We start from the raw sequence: 13,364 nt of genomic DNA, 5'->3' as shown, positions 1-13,364 counted from the left end.
GAAGAAGAGGTAATTGAGATAGTGGTAGCCACATGTCTATTTTCTATTTACAGCAAGAAATATATATCTTCGAATGGACATATTTCATTTCTATCTAAATTCGACCTATGTTGAATAATTTAGTTTAGGTTTTTTAATACCGAAGTAAATGGGATAAGTAAAAACATACTACTACATATATGTCGCCGAATTTGAATAAAAGTAAATACGTCAGAATTTCAAATAACCTCTTACTCGATTGGATTTATATAAATCCACTTAAAGTGGCAGGAATTGTAGTTCATTATTTCTTCTCAAATACTTTCATATAATTTGTATACTTCTTAACCGTTTGTTATCTTATATTATACCTCCGACCCACGAAGCATGACCCAATTTTCTTTTTGGTCCGTCTCACGAAGCTTGACCTGTTTCCTTTTTTGGCAAAAAATTTATCTTTTATTCACCTTTTCACTTTTTCACCTACCACACTTAACACACAAAATACCAATTTCTTAATTCTCGTGCCAAAAAGAACTAGGTCATGATGCTTCATGGGACGGAGGGAGTACAATAAACAGATAAATTATTTTTTAGCTAGCACATAAAATGCGAAGCATTTTTCTAGTAAGGAAAATCAACATTGTAAGTTTCATATATTGTATATTTTATGTCAATGTTATATTCTCATGTCATAATATAGTTTATATATTTGAATATCTATGATATCCAGTAAATAACAATATGGTTAGAACCTTTTCTTAAAATTTATATCAGCTATCTATTTGGGCCAAAAATAAAATTACTTTCATTTTGTTTGACTTTCTTGATAAACATTTTTGGATAAAAGTTATCTGTAGTACCACATGTAGAATATAGTATTTATATACGACGTAAGTTTCAGACAGGTCGAAAGTTTAAAAGTAAAATTGACTTTTTGTCAGTAATAATTTTTTGGCATTAATTAGTACATACATCTTGCATTTTTGCTACGTTATTTCTTAATTCAAGTTAGATTTTAGGCTCAAATTAATTTGGTAAACTATATATGTTTGTCCTGTCGTGTAGAAATATACATACATATATACATTATTAGGTCATTTAACGACAAGGCTTGCTTCAAATTATGTCAAACTTGGTTGGTGCACCCAATCCAAAAATGTTTGTTTATTGATCTCAACTAATTTGGTGACGAATCGTCAACGTTAGGGTTTTCTTTTTTCTTAAATAAATTAAACACATTATACTTAAATAATACATGCATAATAAAATTTTGAAAATTCTATGAGGATATGGTTAATTAGCAACAAATGAGTGTCTGATTTGCTACAAAAGAAAAAAAGGTCATTCTTGCAAGAATTTTAAAATGTGAAAGTCAAGATTTGATTAGCGTCGGTGATATATTTTTCTTCAATTAAAATATGCAAAACGAGAATATATTGACTACCGTATGCTAATGACATATGTTCCATATAAATGCACGGGTCATAATCAAATTCTACGCAATTTCGGTTATTTAACTTACATTAAAACTAAGTGGTAGATCGTAGATTTCGTAATGTACCTATGAAATGCATAAACATAATTTAATTAGCAATTTGGCATCATAGACTATTATGTGAAATCACATACGCAGTTGAGGCATCTGAAAGTTGCATGCATTGCATGTGAAGTGTCAGAAGAAAATCAATGGACAGACTGCATGAAACTCTGGTCATGCTCAATTTAATTATCATAAGAATTAAATGCCTCATGGGACCATGGATGCAATAAATAAATATTGGAAACTTGGCTTTTTCTTCTGCTTGGATACAATTAGATAAAAAATTCAAGTAGCACGTGAGTTGCTAGTACAATGGGGATGGGGATGCTTGTCCAAAAGTTTTATCTTAGTGCGTTTACTTTGATGAAAAATGAGAGCTAGAAAAAATATTTTTTACTCATTTTCCATCATTTTCATATATTTATTATGATTGAAATGTTTTACGAGTATGATTGCAAATTTTATTGGACAATTCATTTTCTCTCCAATATTGAATAATATTATCCTGGGAGAGGGGTGTGAAAATATTTTTCAATATTTTCTCATCTTTTCATCTTTAGTAAACATAGAATAAAAAAAATGAAAAAAATATTAATATTTTCCCATCTTTTATTATCCATCATTTTCTAATGAAAATTTTACCACCAAAATAAATGCATCCTTAAAGGATATGGAGTATTTATAATTGGATGCTACTTTTCGACATTGTTTTCTATTTAAATTGGATCTCTTTGCACACATATATATATAAGTATCATTCTCCCGATATTGACATAATAACATATACACATATTTTGATTTTGTTTTTAAATTTAGATCAATAGACGTATTAACAACCGAAAATAGTGATGTCCATGCTAAACTTTGTTACACTTAAAAGTTACAAATTTTGTGATACATCAGTGCAAAGCTGAGCTAAAGTCTGTATCTTTTGTCGCCGACTTTGGTGATCCGTTACGAGAAGTTCACTCCTTTAGACGGCTTCGGTGCTGCCATCGAGATGTGGGGTAGGGAGGGAGATTATAGTTAACAATTTAATTTAATTTTTTAATTATATTTAATATGCAAAACAGTGTAATCTCAATGAAAGTTGTGCAACGTCAAAATCATATCAGATTCAACGTCATAAATTTTGGAAAACTTGCAACGTTTAAATTCGATTATAATTAGGAGGTGGTATCGTGGTACCTGTAATGTCAACAACTGATGGCTTCTTTAGCATTGCGAATATATACAGATAAGGCAAATAGAAACTCAATGGAACACTTGTTGAGCATTGAATGGCCTTGGACACTACTTCCTCACTTCACTTGTGTCCTTACAGAAGCTTCCTTTCCTGAAACATATGATAAACACAATACTTAGCTCATTCCAACAAGGAGGCGTTGCATTTTATAAACTCTTGAAACATATTATAAGCTCTTTTAGAGAGCTTAGCCATACACCCTTTATGTGTTCATAAACTGCTCTATAAGATAAGCTTAGCCAAACATCGTCTGTGTGTTCATGCAAGTGTACGTGCAGAAAGGAAGTGCGAAAACTTGAGTAATGGTTATTTGTTGTTATCTTATGGAGCATGCCAAGGATATATATGGCACTTTTCTTTCAACTAACCATTTTTCTCCATCTTTCTTCTACTACGCCATAGAAGCCGAATTGGAGTGCCTGGGAACCCTGCACTTGACCTGAGTTGCTTCTCCATGTATCGTTGGTATGTTTCGGGAAAAAGCTTAGCATCATTTACAAAGAACACAAAGGTAGGTGGCCTAATAGCTGCCTGCAAAAGATTTGGTTAATCAGATACAACGGACCAGGACAAGCATTTGATATGTATCTTTATGCAACCAAATTGCTAGAATATACTATGTACGTTAAAAAAGTAGTATAAAATATTTTGGTCTACAAAGAAATTTAGTTTTAAGTGCAGCTTAAATTTTGGGAGTTTATTCAGATGTGTACTATATAGACAATAGCAGGTAAGATTTGAGAGTCATATAAATACATGACTCTTAAGATCACGTCCAGTTGGTTGTTATATAACACCTCACATATAGGGTGTGTTCTCTTTGATGGAAAATGGTCTAAAACATATTTTCACTCTTTTCCCATTATTTTCACGTATTCTGTAGGGTGGATAAATTTTCCCCGGAAACTCCAATTCATGATAATATTATAATGGGATATTGATGTGATAATATTTACCCATGTTTTTCTAACCTAAAGACCATAAGATTAAAAAGGTGGGGACTATGGAGTGCATTTTCTTTGGTTGCAAATTTATCATAAGAAAATGAGGGATAAGAAACGAATGGGAAAAAAAATCACATTTTAGTGATCCCCACCTTTTTTATCCCATGCTCTTAGGGTGAAAAGGTATAGGAAAATATTACCACATTAATACCCCATAATAATATTATCATGAATAAAGTGAAGAGGGGGGTAAAGGGGGCCACCCATGAAAAAAAATCCATCATGGCCAGAAAATAAATTATCCAGTCTACAAAACATATGAAAAGAGTGGACAAATGGTGAAAATTTATATTTTACACACTTTTTCATCAAAGAGAATGTACCAATAGAGTAACTGTTCAATGAAAACATAAAAGAACCTAATAAGTACCTGGGTGCAATAATAAATGCGACCTCTCTTTCCTCCTCTAGTTCTTGGAGGTGGTTTAAATGCAACAGCTTCACTGACCACTTGATTTAATGTTGCTGTTGATAATCTCCTCGATCTCTCTTTGGCTACCAGACCAGCAGCCACAGCGATTCTATGAAATTAAATAAGGCACAAAATTAGGAAAAGCACACGGAATAAAGGCTCATAGCCTGTAAGTAATACTCCCCCCGTTCAAGAATTGCATCCCCATTTGAGTGGAATACGGGGTTTCACTTTTGTTGTGAGTGGATTGTGTGGCGTATACTTACTAAAAATGAAAATGAAGATGCATTTCGTGGACGAACAAAAAAGGAAATATGGGGATGCAATTTGTGGACGGGAGGAGTAACTGTTATTAAGAATTTAACATATGAAGGGAAACAAATATTTCTACGACATTATATTGCAAACCTATTTTCGCGAGAATATTAAGTAGGTCATGAATTTAATAAGCTTATCAAGTGCAAACAAAACTGGTAATTCTCTGAGTGAAAGACTGTTATAGCCATAACAAGCAATCAAATAGCTCCTAACATGTTAGGGTGCATTCTCTTTGATGCAAAAAGGTGGAAAACATATATTTCCACTCTTTTTACATCTTCTCTAGAGTGAATAATTTTCCCTAGGAAGCATGGAATTTTTTTTCAGGCAACTCATTTCCCCTCAATTCATGATAATATTATCATGGAGTATTGATGTGAAAATATTTTCCCATATTTTTCACCCTAAAGAATATGAGTTATAGAAAATGGGTGTGAACTTTTTTTCCCATCTTTTATTATCGCTTCTTTTTTATGATAAATTTGCAACCAATGAGAACACACCCTTAGAATAAAAAGTTAAAGTTCAGTTTTTCAGCTAACTAAAAGCTGGGTGCATAAAATAAGGTTGAGAACTTTTGAAAAAGGATGGAAAACATATATTTTCATCATTTTCCACTCTTTTCACATGTTCTGTGGAGTTGATAATTTCCTATGTTTTTCCACCCAAGAGAACATGAGATAAAAAAGATGGAGGCCACTAAAATGTGATAAAACTTTTCCATCTATTCTTATCTCTCATTTTCTTATGATAAATTTGCAACCAAAGAGAACGCACTCTATCAAACATTTGTTTTGAAATTCTTGCAGATAATAATATAATCTAAAGACATGTGGATGAACTTAATGATCATGTGGATTTGCATCTGTAGCTCTAGTTAGAAACATACTTGTCAACACTCTGGCCTTCTATTGCTGTTGAGTACACAATGGGTGCCCAACCAAGAATACGGAGCTTTGCTCTCACATCTTCCTCATAGAACATAGCGGTTTGCTGGTTTTTATTGGGTATTGTGTCCCATTTGTTCACAACAATTAGGCAACCTTTCCCTTCTCTCTCTATCTGTTCAGCAATCTTGAAATCCTTGAAAGTCAAAGCCATGATGTTAGAGTTACTAAGAAGTACAGCCAACAATTAGAGCACATGGAACAGATTTACAAAAAAAAATATGGAAAAAGAAATATTGAACTCTTGCATCAGCCAACCGTATAAGAATTTGAAGGTAAAACCTATTTTTCCAACAACACTTCAACATGAAAAATACAATAGTGCTTGTAATTTGAATAGTACAAGCTCTCCATTTCCAAAACCACTTAGAAATTTCAAATAGTTAGAAGAGAGCTCAGAAGTCAAACTAACATACAAAGATACCCAAAGCTCTACATGCATGATGTTGCATCCTCCAACTATCCTAGCTAAGTCTCATTAGCAGGACAAGCATTTGACCTATCTTTCTCCGATAGCAAGGCACCTGTCTAGGATTTGTACCATCTGAGTAATCGCCGCTGAGTGGGAGATATCTCTTGTGTTGTTATTTGTTCTTTCAGTTCACTCGTTCAATTCAGTTCAATAATTTCGTATTTGATATTATTTTGAGGTTCTCCCTTACTCTAACAGTACATTCTTAATTTAGTCCAGTTTTTTGCTCAATCTAAATGCATGCACCTTTAGATAAAATCAATAATAAAACATAAAATTAATCACACTGCAAAGAATATGCACCAAGTTACCTGTTCTGTGATGCAGGCCATAGCTTCAATTACCAGGGCAACGACATCAGAACGTCTAATGGCACGAAATGCTCGATTCACAGACAGAGCCTCGGTGGTGCTGCCTGATGAAGCTACAGATGCTTTCTTTCTGATACCAGCTGTGTCTATAAGATGCCATTTCTGCAAATCATGAAATATACATTTACTGAATTTATAACTGAATGCTTCTTATATGTTCGTTTTACGAGTCATGTTAGATCAAGTGAACATCTTCAAAACTGCCTTGTTAAGTGCAAGAAAAACTAGAAACACTGGAGAAAGGCAATATCAACTGCTCAATGTCACAGAAAATCATTTCTTAGATCTCACATGTTTGCTTCAACTCTAATGAGAGAACTAGATGGTTTCTTTGACAATCTTTAAGATATTTTGAATGAATGACTTTAAAGTCCCTTGAAATTAAAATCCGATATTTAGATTTAGAGTGGATTTGAGTCAATAATTTCAAATGAAAAGGTTTTACAAATTACAATGATTTGGAAACAATAAATATGAACTAAATTCAATTACTAACAGTTTCACTGCAATATTCAGTTAAGATGTTCCAAACCACTAACTGAATAACATCATATAGAAACTTTACATGTAATGTTGATCCAGAGAAGTCATTATAGGTTTGCTAAGTTAGCTGAACAGAGAATTTAGGAACGTTCAAAACTCAAACAGAAAGTGAAACATTTTCATTGAGGAAACGGGACAGAGTTGGCTGTACCGAGAATAATGATCATCTTAATACAGAAAGGAATATAGGGCATGACATTGTTAAGCACCAACCTGGCCATCCGACCCAGTAAATTCAGTATCTATAGCATCTCGGGTGGTTCCACTGATTGGACTGACAATCGTTCTATTCTCTCCAACCAAAGCATTCAAGATACTACTTTTACCTACATTTGGTCGGCCAACTATGGCAATGGAAGGAATATATTCTTCAGTATCAGGGTCCTCTATATCCTGCAAAGGATCAAAACAATTAATTTTTATTTTCAAATTCATTCACAATAATTTATTTATTTTTCACAAGGTTGGATATTACTTGTTAATATCACCAGGTGAATAAAACAGAACATAGATGTTTAAGGTAAATGTTGATTTGCAATAGATCTTACACAGTTAAGCAGATTCGAAGGCTCAAAATAGTGAAAAGAAAGTTGAATTGAGCTTTGCTAGGTATGCTTTCACCAGAAAAGATTGCAGAAGCAAAAAAGGCCCTACAAGGCTTAAATTTTTAAGGGCCAGCAAATGATGCAATCTCCATGTGTGATAAAAAAACACTTTTGGCATAATGTACACAATAAGAATGTAAGTAAACAGTAAGGTGAATCGATTCAAAAGGACAACTCCGGAGTGGAGGGGTGGAGGGAAGAATACCCTAATAAGAATTGTTGCATAAGTTGTCCCCAGAAAATATATAACATGGCCGAGCACCCTTTTACAACCTCATAGTGCAATTTTTAATATTCAGGTGGTCAGCTTGGACCCTATGTACAATAATTGAAGAACAATTTCCCCTTGTAAAGTATTCAAATTCACAAACAACAAGGCTAGCTCAGAAAACTTCACAAATGGCAAGGCTACTACTTCATATTTTGAAGTGTGCTAAAAGGTTGGAAAAGGAACATTATTCAGTTAGCAAGAAATGAATTTTCTTGTCTTAAAGGAAGTATGTTCTGGACTTACTTTCTAAAACAGAAAAATTGGGTGTTAAACCGTGTAGTACTCAAATGGTTCCCAACTCACACTTGTCAAAAACAGGTGTATTGTTTGATGATCCTAAGAGGTATAGAAGATTGGTTGGAAAATTGAACCATCTGAGGGTGACACATCCTGATATTGCTTATTCTATGAGTGTTGTAAGCCAATATATGTCTACTCTGGCTCATTAGAAAGTCGTAGAACAAATTTTGTGCTATTTGAGAGGGGCACCAGGCCGTGGAAATCTATATGGTGACCATGGTCACAGTAAAATTGAATGTTTCTCTAATGCTGATTGGGAAGGATAAAAAGAATGATCGAAGATCAACTTCTGGATATTGTGTGTTCCTTGGAGGGAATTTGATTTCATGAAAAAGCAAGAAACAAAATATGGTTTCTCTCTCAAGTGAAGAGTCAGAATATAGAGTTGTGACTAAGTCTACGTGTGAGGTTCTACAGGTACATAAGCTTCTTACTGAAGTGGGTTTGAAGGTCTCAATATTTTGGTGTGATAACCAGGCTAAACTTCATATTACTTCTAATCTGGTCTTTTTTACGAACAAACCAAACACATTGAGATTGATTGTCATTTTCTCCGGGAGAAAATTCAACAAGGCTTTATTTCTACTGGATATATGATAACTGGAAACCAATTAGGAGATATTTACGAAGGCTCTTAATGGGGTTAGATTGACTATCTTTGTAACAAGCACGGCATGATCAATATTTATGCTCCAATTTGAGGGGGAGCGTTAGAATATTATTATCCCACATAGATTAGATGTTCCTAGTTTTAGCTAATACTCCTATATATATATACATGTACTCTTTCTATTGAATAAATATATTTTATAATCCCACAATATTATGTTCACACATATCATGTAACATGATGAAAACCTATGAAAAGGACTTCTATTCTAATGAGATCTATGAAGCCTACGAAAGGAGACTATGAAAAGGACTTCTATTCTAATGAGATCTATGAAGCCTACGAAAGGAGACTATGAAAAGGACTTCTATTCTAATGAGATCTATGAAGCCTACGAAAGGAGAGCATAGCCCATAACTATAAAACTAACTTGAAACAAATTAAAAGAAAATAACTAAACTATATTCGGCACGACTAGCCGTGCGCCTTTGACCTCCGTGAGTAGACTTTATCCGCAACAATATACCAATGATCATATCCTTGATGATTTAAAATTGTAAAAGATGAAGCATCTCATTGCCTGGTTCAAGAAAACTAACCTCGATCCTTTTCAATTGCGAACAAACAGAATCAAGAAGGTCCCCAGTTCCGCTCCCGGATAAGGCAGATATTGGAAGGGGTGAAAACCTAGTAGATCAAAGAAATGAAATAAGTTGTTAAACAACAGATACCAGTCCAAGTGCCATATAATATATACAGTGTAATTCATCTAATTGTTATATTTTTTCTTTTTTCTTTAGTTATAGATTGGTTGCAGCATCTGTTGTAGATTTAGATGTAGATATAGAGAACACAGCTGTAACATGATAGAAAATGGGTTAATAGTTTTGCCACCGATGAAGTAGTTATTATAGGAAGAAGCATTAGTTTAATTATTTAGTTATATTTTATTCTTAAGTTGTTAATTAGGTTTTTAATTTACGCATGGTACAGTCTATGCATGAGTTACATAGGTTTAGATGTAGATATAGAGAATGCTGCTTTAACATGATAGCAAATGTGTTGGAGTGTTGCCGCCGATGAAGTAGTATTATTAGAGGAAGAAGAGTAAATTTAATTATTTTATTCTTAAGTTGTTAATTAGTTTTTTAGTTTACGCATGGGACGGCCTGTACATGAGTTAAATAGGTTTTCGCAAGTTTAGGGTTGCTATCCTTAGAGATCTTTATGAATTGGACAGTGTTTTACTATAGCAAGACTTTCCTGTGGCTGTGAACCGCTTTGAGGTGGTTTTCCTTATCGTAATTCAGTATTCTCCGATTATCTTCACTCTAACAGAACGATTAATACAATACAAGATATGATTTAGTTCTCCATGTCACTTACATATTCTCTACTTCCTATTTGGGAGAGAAGGGGCAGGTATACAGAGCAGACAGGTAAAAATTGAGATTACAGTATCTGAGCTGAAACGTGGTTAAAGGGAACAGAGGAGATGACAAGATTATCTCTACAAACATAAACAGCAAATTGGGTAATGGATGTGTTCGGTCTAGTCATCCATGTCTCAAATTCTCCCTATCTCTCTCTCTCTCTCTTTTTGTAGTGTTTACTTGAAGGAAAAATAAAGTTTCGAGAAGCCCTCTTACTTCATGTGATTAAAAACCGGAGAGATCAATGACAAGTATCCACAAAACAATTGACTTAACATAAGAAAGAGCACTTACCCTAAACCCCAGAAATCTGATGCTTGTAAGGTACCTTTGCGAGGAGATTCACATTTGTTAACAGCAAGAACAATATACTTGTGAGAATAGTTCTTGCGCAGCCAATCCCCTATTTCAACATCGGCTGCAGTCAGCCCTGCCTGTTAATTGTTAATTATAGACTGCCAAAGAAAGAGAACAAGATAAACTAGTAATAAAACTCACAACATAATAAACTGTAGGATAGTTTCAGTTTCTTTTAAAAAATTTCAAAGAAAGAGAACAACCTAGAACTCGCACACAACAATAAGCATCTTAATGAAACTAGTAATGCAATGAAAACCATACCTGACCATCAACAACAAATATGATGACAGAAGACTCTTCCACAGCAACAGTAGCTTGTCTTTCAACCATGGATGGCATCCTAGCAACAGCTGCTTCCCTGGAGACGAGAGGAATCCCCTCCATGCCTATTGTTGTTGATATAGCTAGTTCTTCGTGATACTTTGAAATTGTAAGTACACCTCCAGTGTCCACTACCATAAATTCATATTCACCCCAATAAGATCTACCATACAAACGGTCCCTGGTAACACCAGGTTCATCAACCACAATTGCTCTGTTTCCCTGCAAAGAGGCACCTCTGACAAATAAAGCTTCATTGCTAAATTAGAAGTCAATCTAGTAAACATTAACAACTGGCCCGGACACAGCATATTTGTAGATGAAATCGGCGAAAGAAATTTCAACCAGGGCTACCTGTACATACCCCAACCAAACGATTAAATAATGCCGATTTACCAACATTTGGCCTTCCAACTATTGCAACCTTTGGAAGAAGATGATCAGGAATCTGCAGAAAAAGTTATTTGGCAAATCAACACAAAGCAAAATTCTACGGCCAATATTTATCTTCAAGATTAAGAAAATCAGGTAGATAATTGGAAGCAGCGTTTAAGACGTCCAGAGGTAGAGAAACAGTTTCTTATTGAATATCAGAATATCTATGAAGTATGATCATTGATCACACCTCACTTCTTTTTGGCAATATTCATGTGATACACCAGCCAAGATAAAATAGTTTAACTGAATCAAGTACAAGGTGGAGGAAACAAGTATTATGCTCGCAGAAAATCATTTTTGGTTCGAAAGCTCATGAGAATTTTCTGAAACAGGGTACTTCTTAGATCAAATGTACTGAATTTACAAACTTATTTACTGCAACTTCGACATCTTTCTGATGCATAAGAATCGTGAGGAAAACTGTAATCAACCAAAATAACAGTAGAGAAACACGTGAGTTTCACTGACATTGCTAGTGGAATTTGTGAGCTTCTTCTGCTTTCCTCGAGTTCCCTTTTGATTGGAAACTTCACCCTCTGAAAACATCCAATTACAGGATGTCAACATTTCCACATGCACAAAAGAAACTCCAAAGGCACTACTTCAAATAATTTCCCAAGATTTAGTTTTTGCAAGAACTCAGTGTGGTACACATAGCAAGTTGTTCAAAAAAGTTTAAGACAAAATGTCAGACGTGTAGTCCTCAACCCCTCCAACATTAATTCTTGAAGAAATATGATTCTACCAGTCAATCTTTAATCTTATTCTTCTATATTGGTCTACGGACGCAGTTTATGCATTCAATACTGTCAATGCAGTTTTCTAACCAGGAAAGAAAACTAATTCTAGAGAGATATGGGGAAACACTATAGTCCAAGCAAATGATTTGAGATTGCTAGAGAACGACAATAGTTGAAAGCACGAGTTGGATAAACGAACCAATTTTAAGCTGTCGAGACAAGGAATCGGAGAACTCTTTCACGGCCTGTCTAGCCTCGAGCTCAAGTTGTTGAGCGTCGAAATTATCCTCCTCCTCCTCCTGGTCTCCATCAGATGACGTTTCTTCTCCATGAAGTTCGGTATATAGCTCAATCTCTGAGGAGAAATTGGTAGCGAACAAGGGAGTAGTAGAAATCCTCCGGTGGTGCAATTGACGGTGGCGGGCGGGGGAGAGAGAGACGGCAGCAGGGGGAGGAGAACAATTTGATAGATGAGAGATGAAGCAACAAGTCTTACAAAGAGGAATTGCGAATGAAGAAGACATGATATGGTCTCTGCTTATCTCTGGGAATGTGAGAGTGGGGTTTAACGCACAAAAGGTTTATTCCATTTTCCCAACCGTACCTGTAAATGCGATTTTCTTCAAACGTGAAAAATTGTTACTGTGCTTTGATGGAAAGACGACACTTTTAGGGCCACTTTGTTTGGGACCTATTCTGTCCTCGAAAAATATTTTGATTTCAGAATTTTAAACTTTCCATTATTTTTTAGTTTTTTTTAAGTTTTTTTTTTCTCATCTATATCTATATATGAAAAGAGATCATGTAGTACCTTAAGTCCTAGGTAATGTATAGTACCAATTCTGAATCTTATATTTTGTTCATGTGATGCACTAAGAGCGTGATACATAGTAAAGGTCTTCAAAAACAAAATAGACAAAGGGATAAAATAGAAATAAAGATTTTGAATATTAAAAAAAAAAATCAATCTAAGTTTTTTTTACCCGCACCGCTTGTCGTCTTGATTATGCATATAATTTAACACAAAAATACACATATATATACACAATTATGCAATGTTATGCATATTTGTGTGTGTGTATGCATAATTTTGTTCAATTATATGCATAATTATAGCGGCGAGAGGTACTAGACGGATCGCCTAGTGCAATGCATTTTGCGCAATGTTATGCATATTTGTGTTCAATTATCAGTTAATGAGTGAGGAAAAAAACATTAAAAAAATAATTGTTGGAGAAAAATAATCGAAAGAGTTGGAACTCGGATCCATTGGATAAAAAATTGAGGGAATAAGAAAAAGTTGAGGGAGAAATAGAGAAAGAATAAAGTAGTGAAATACTTCACAAAGTGTGAAAATAGTGTAAGAATGGATAGATATTTGTAGAAGGAAAGAAAAAAGAAAGAAAGTGAATTTGGCTGAAATAGCCGTTGAGAAAGGAGAGCCATTGGAA

At 34.4% G+C, this 13,364-nt stretch overlaps 1 protein-coding gene across 3 annotated transcripts; it reads right to left on the bottom strand.

The window, feature by feature from the left end:
• Window positions 1-2,314: 2,314 nt before the first annotated feature.
• On the bottom strand, window positions 2,315-12,504 carry LOC130988182 (uncharacterized). Of its 3 annotated transcripts, XR_009090000.1 has the most exons (13): window positions 12,113-12,504; window positions 11,642-11,709; window positions 11,100-11,183; window positions 10,676-10,957; window positions 10,349-10,488; window positions 9,221-9,308; window positions 7,049-7,228; window positions 6,233-6,394; window positions 5,392-5,585; window positions 4,143-4,293; window positions 3,137-3,299; window positions 2,711-2,858; window positions 2,315-2,511 (listed from the first exon to the last, which is right to left on the bottom strand). XR_009090000.1 is itself a non-coding variant. In XM_057911964.1 (12 exons), exons 1-12 carry the CDS (start codon window positions 12,435-12,437, stop codon window positions 2,824-2,826), a joined length of 1,872 nt encoding a protein of 623 aa, XP_057767947.1. In that variant the 5' UTR covers window positions 12,438-12,504; the 3' UTR covers window positions 2,649-2,823. The 3 variants fall into 3 exon arrangements, 1 of the variants encoding a protein (XP_057767947.1); XR_009090001.1 differs by lacking the exon at window positions 12,113-12,504 and having other exon boundaries at window positions 11,090-11,183; window positions 11,642-11,711; XM_057911964.1 differs by lacking the exon at window positions 2,315-2,511 and having other exon boundaries at window positions 2,649-2,858.
• Window positions 12,505-13,364: the final 860 nt, after the last annotated feature.

This window comes from Salvia miltiorrhiza, chromosome 6, assembly GCF_028751815.1.
Source record: "Salvia miltiorrhiza cultivar Shanhuang (shh) chromosome 6, IMPLAD_Smil_shh, whole genome shotgun sequence".
NCBI classification, from domain to species: Eukaryota; Viridiplantae; Streptophyta; class Magnoliopsida; order Lamiales; family Lamiaceae; genus Salvia; species Salvia miltiorrhiza.
The sequence above is the reverse complement of the archived record's forward strand: the minus strand, read 5'-3'. Positions and strand labels throughout refer to the sequence as shown.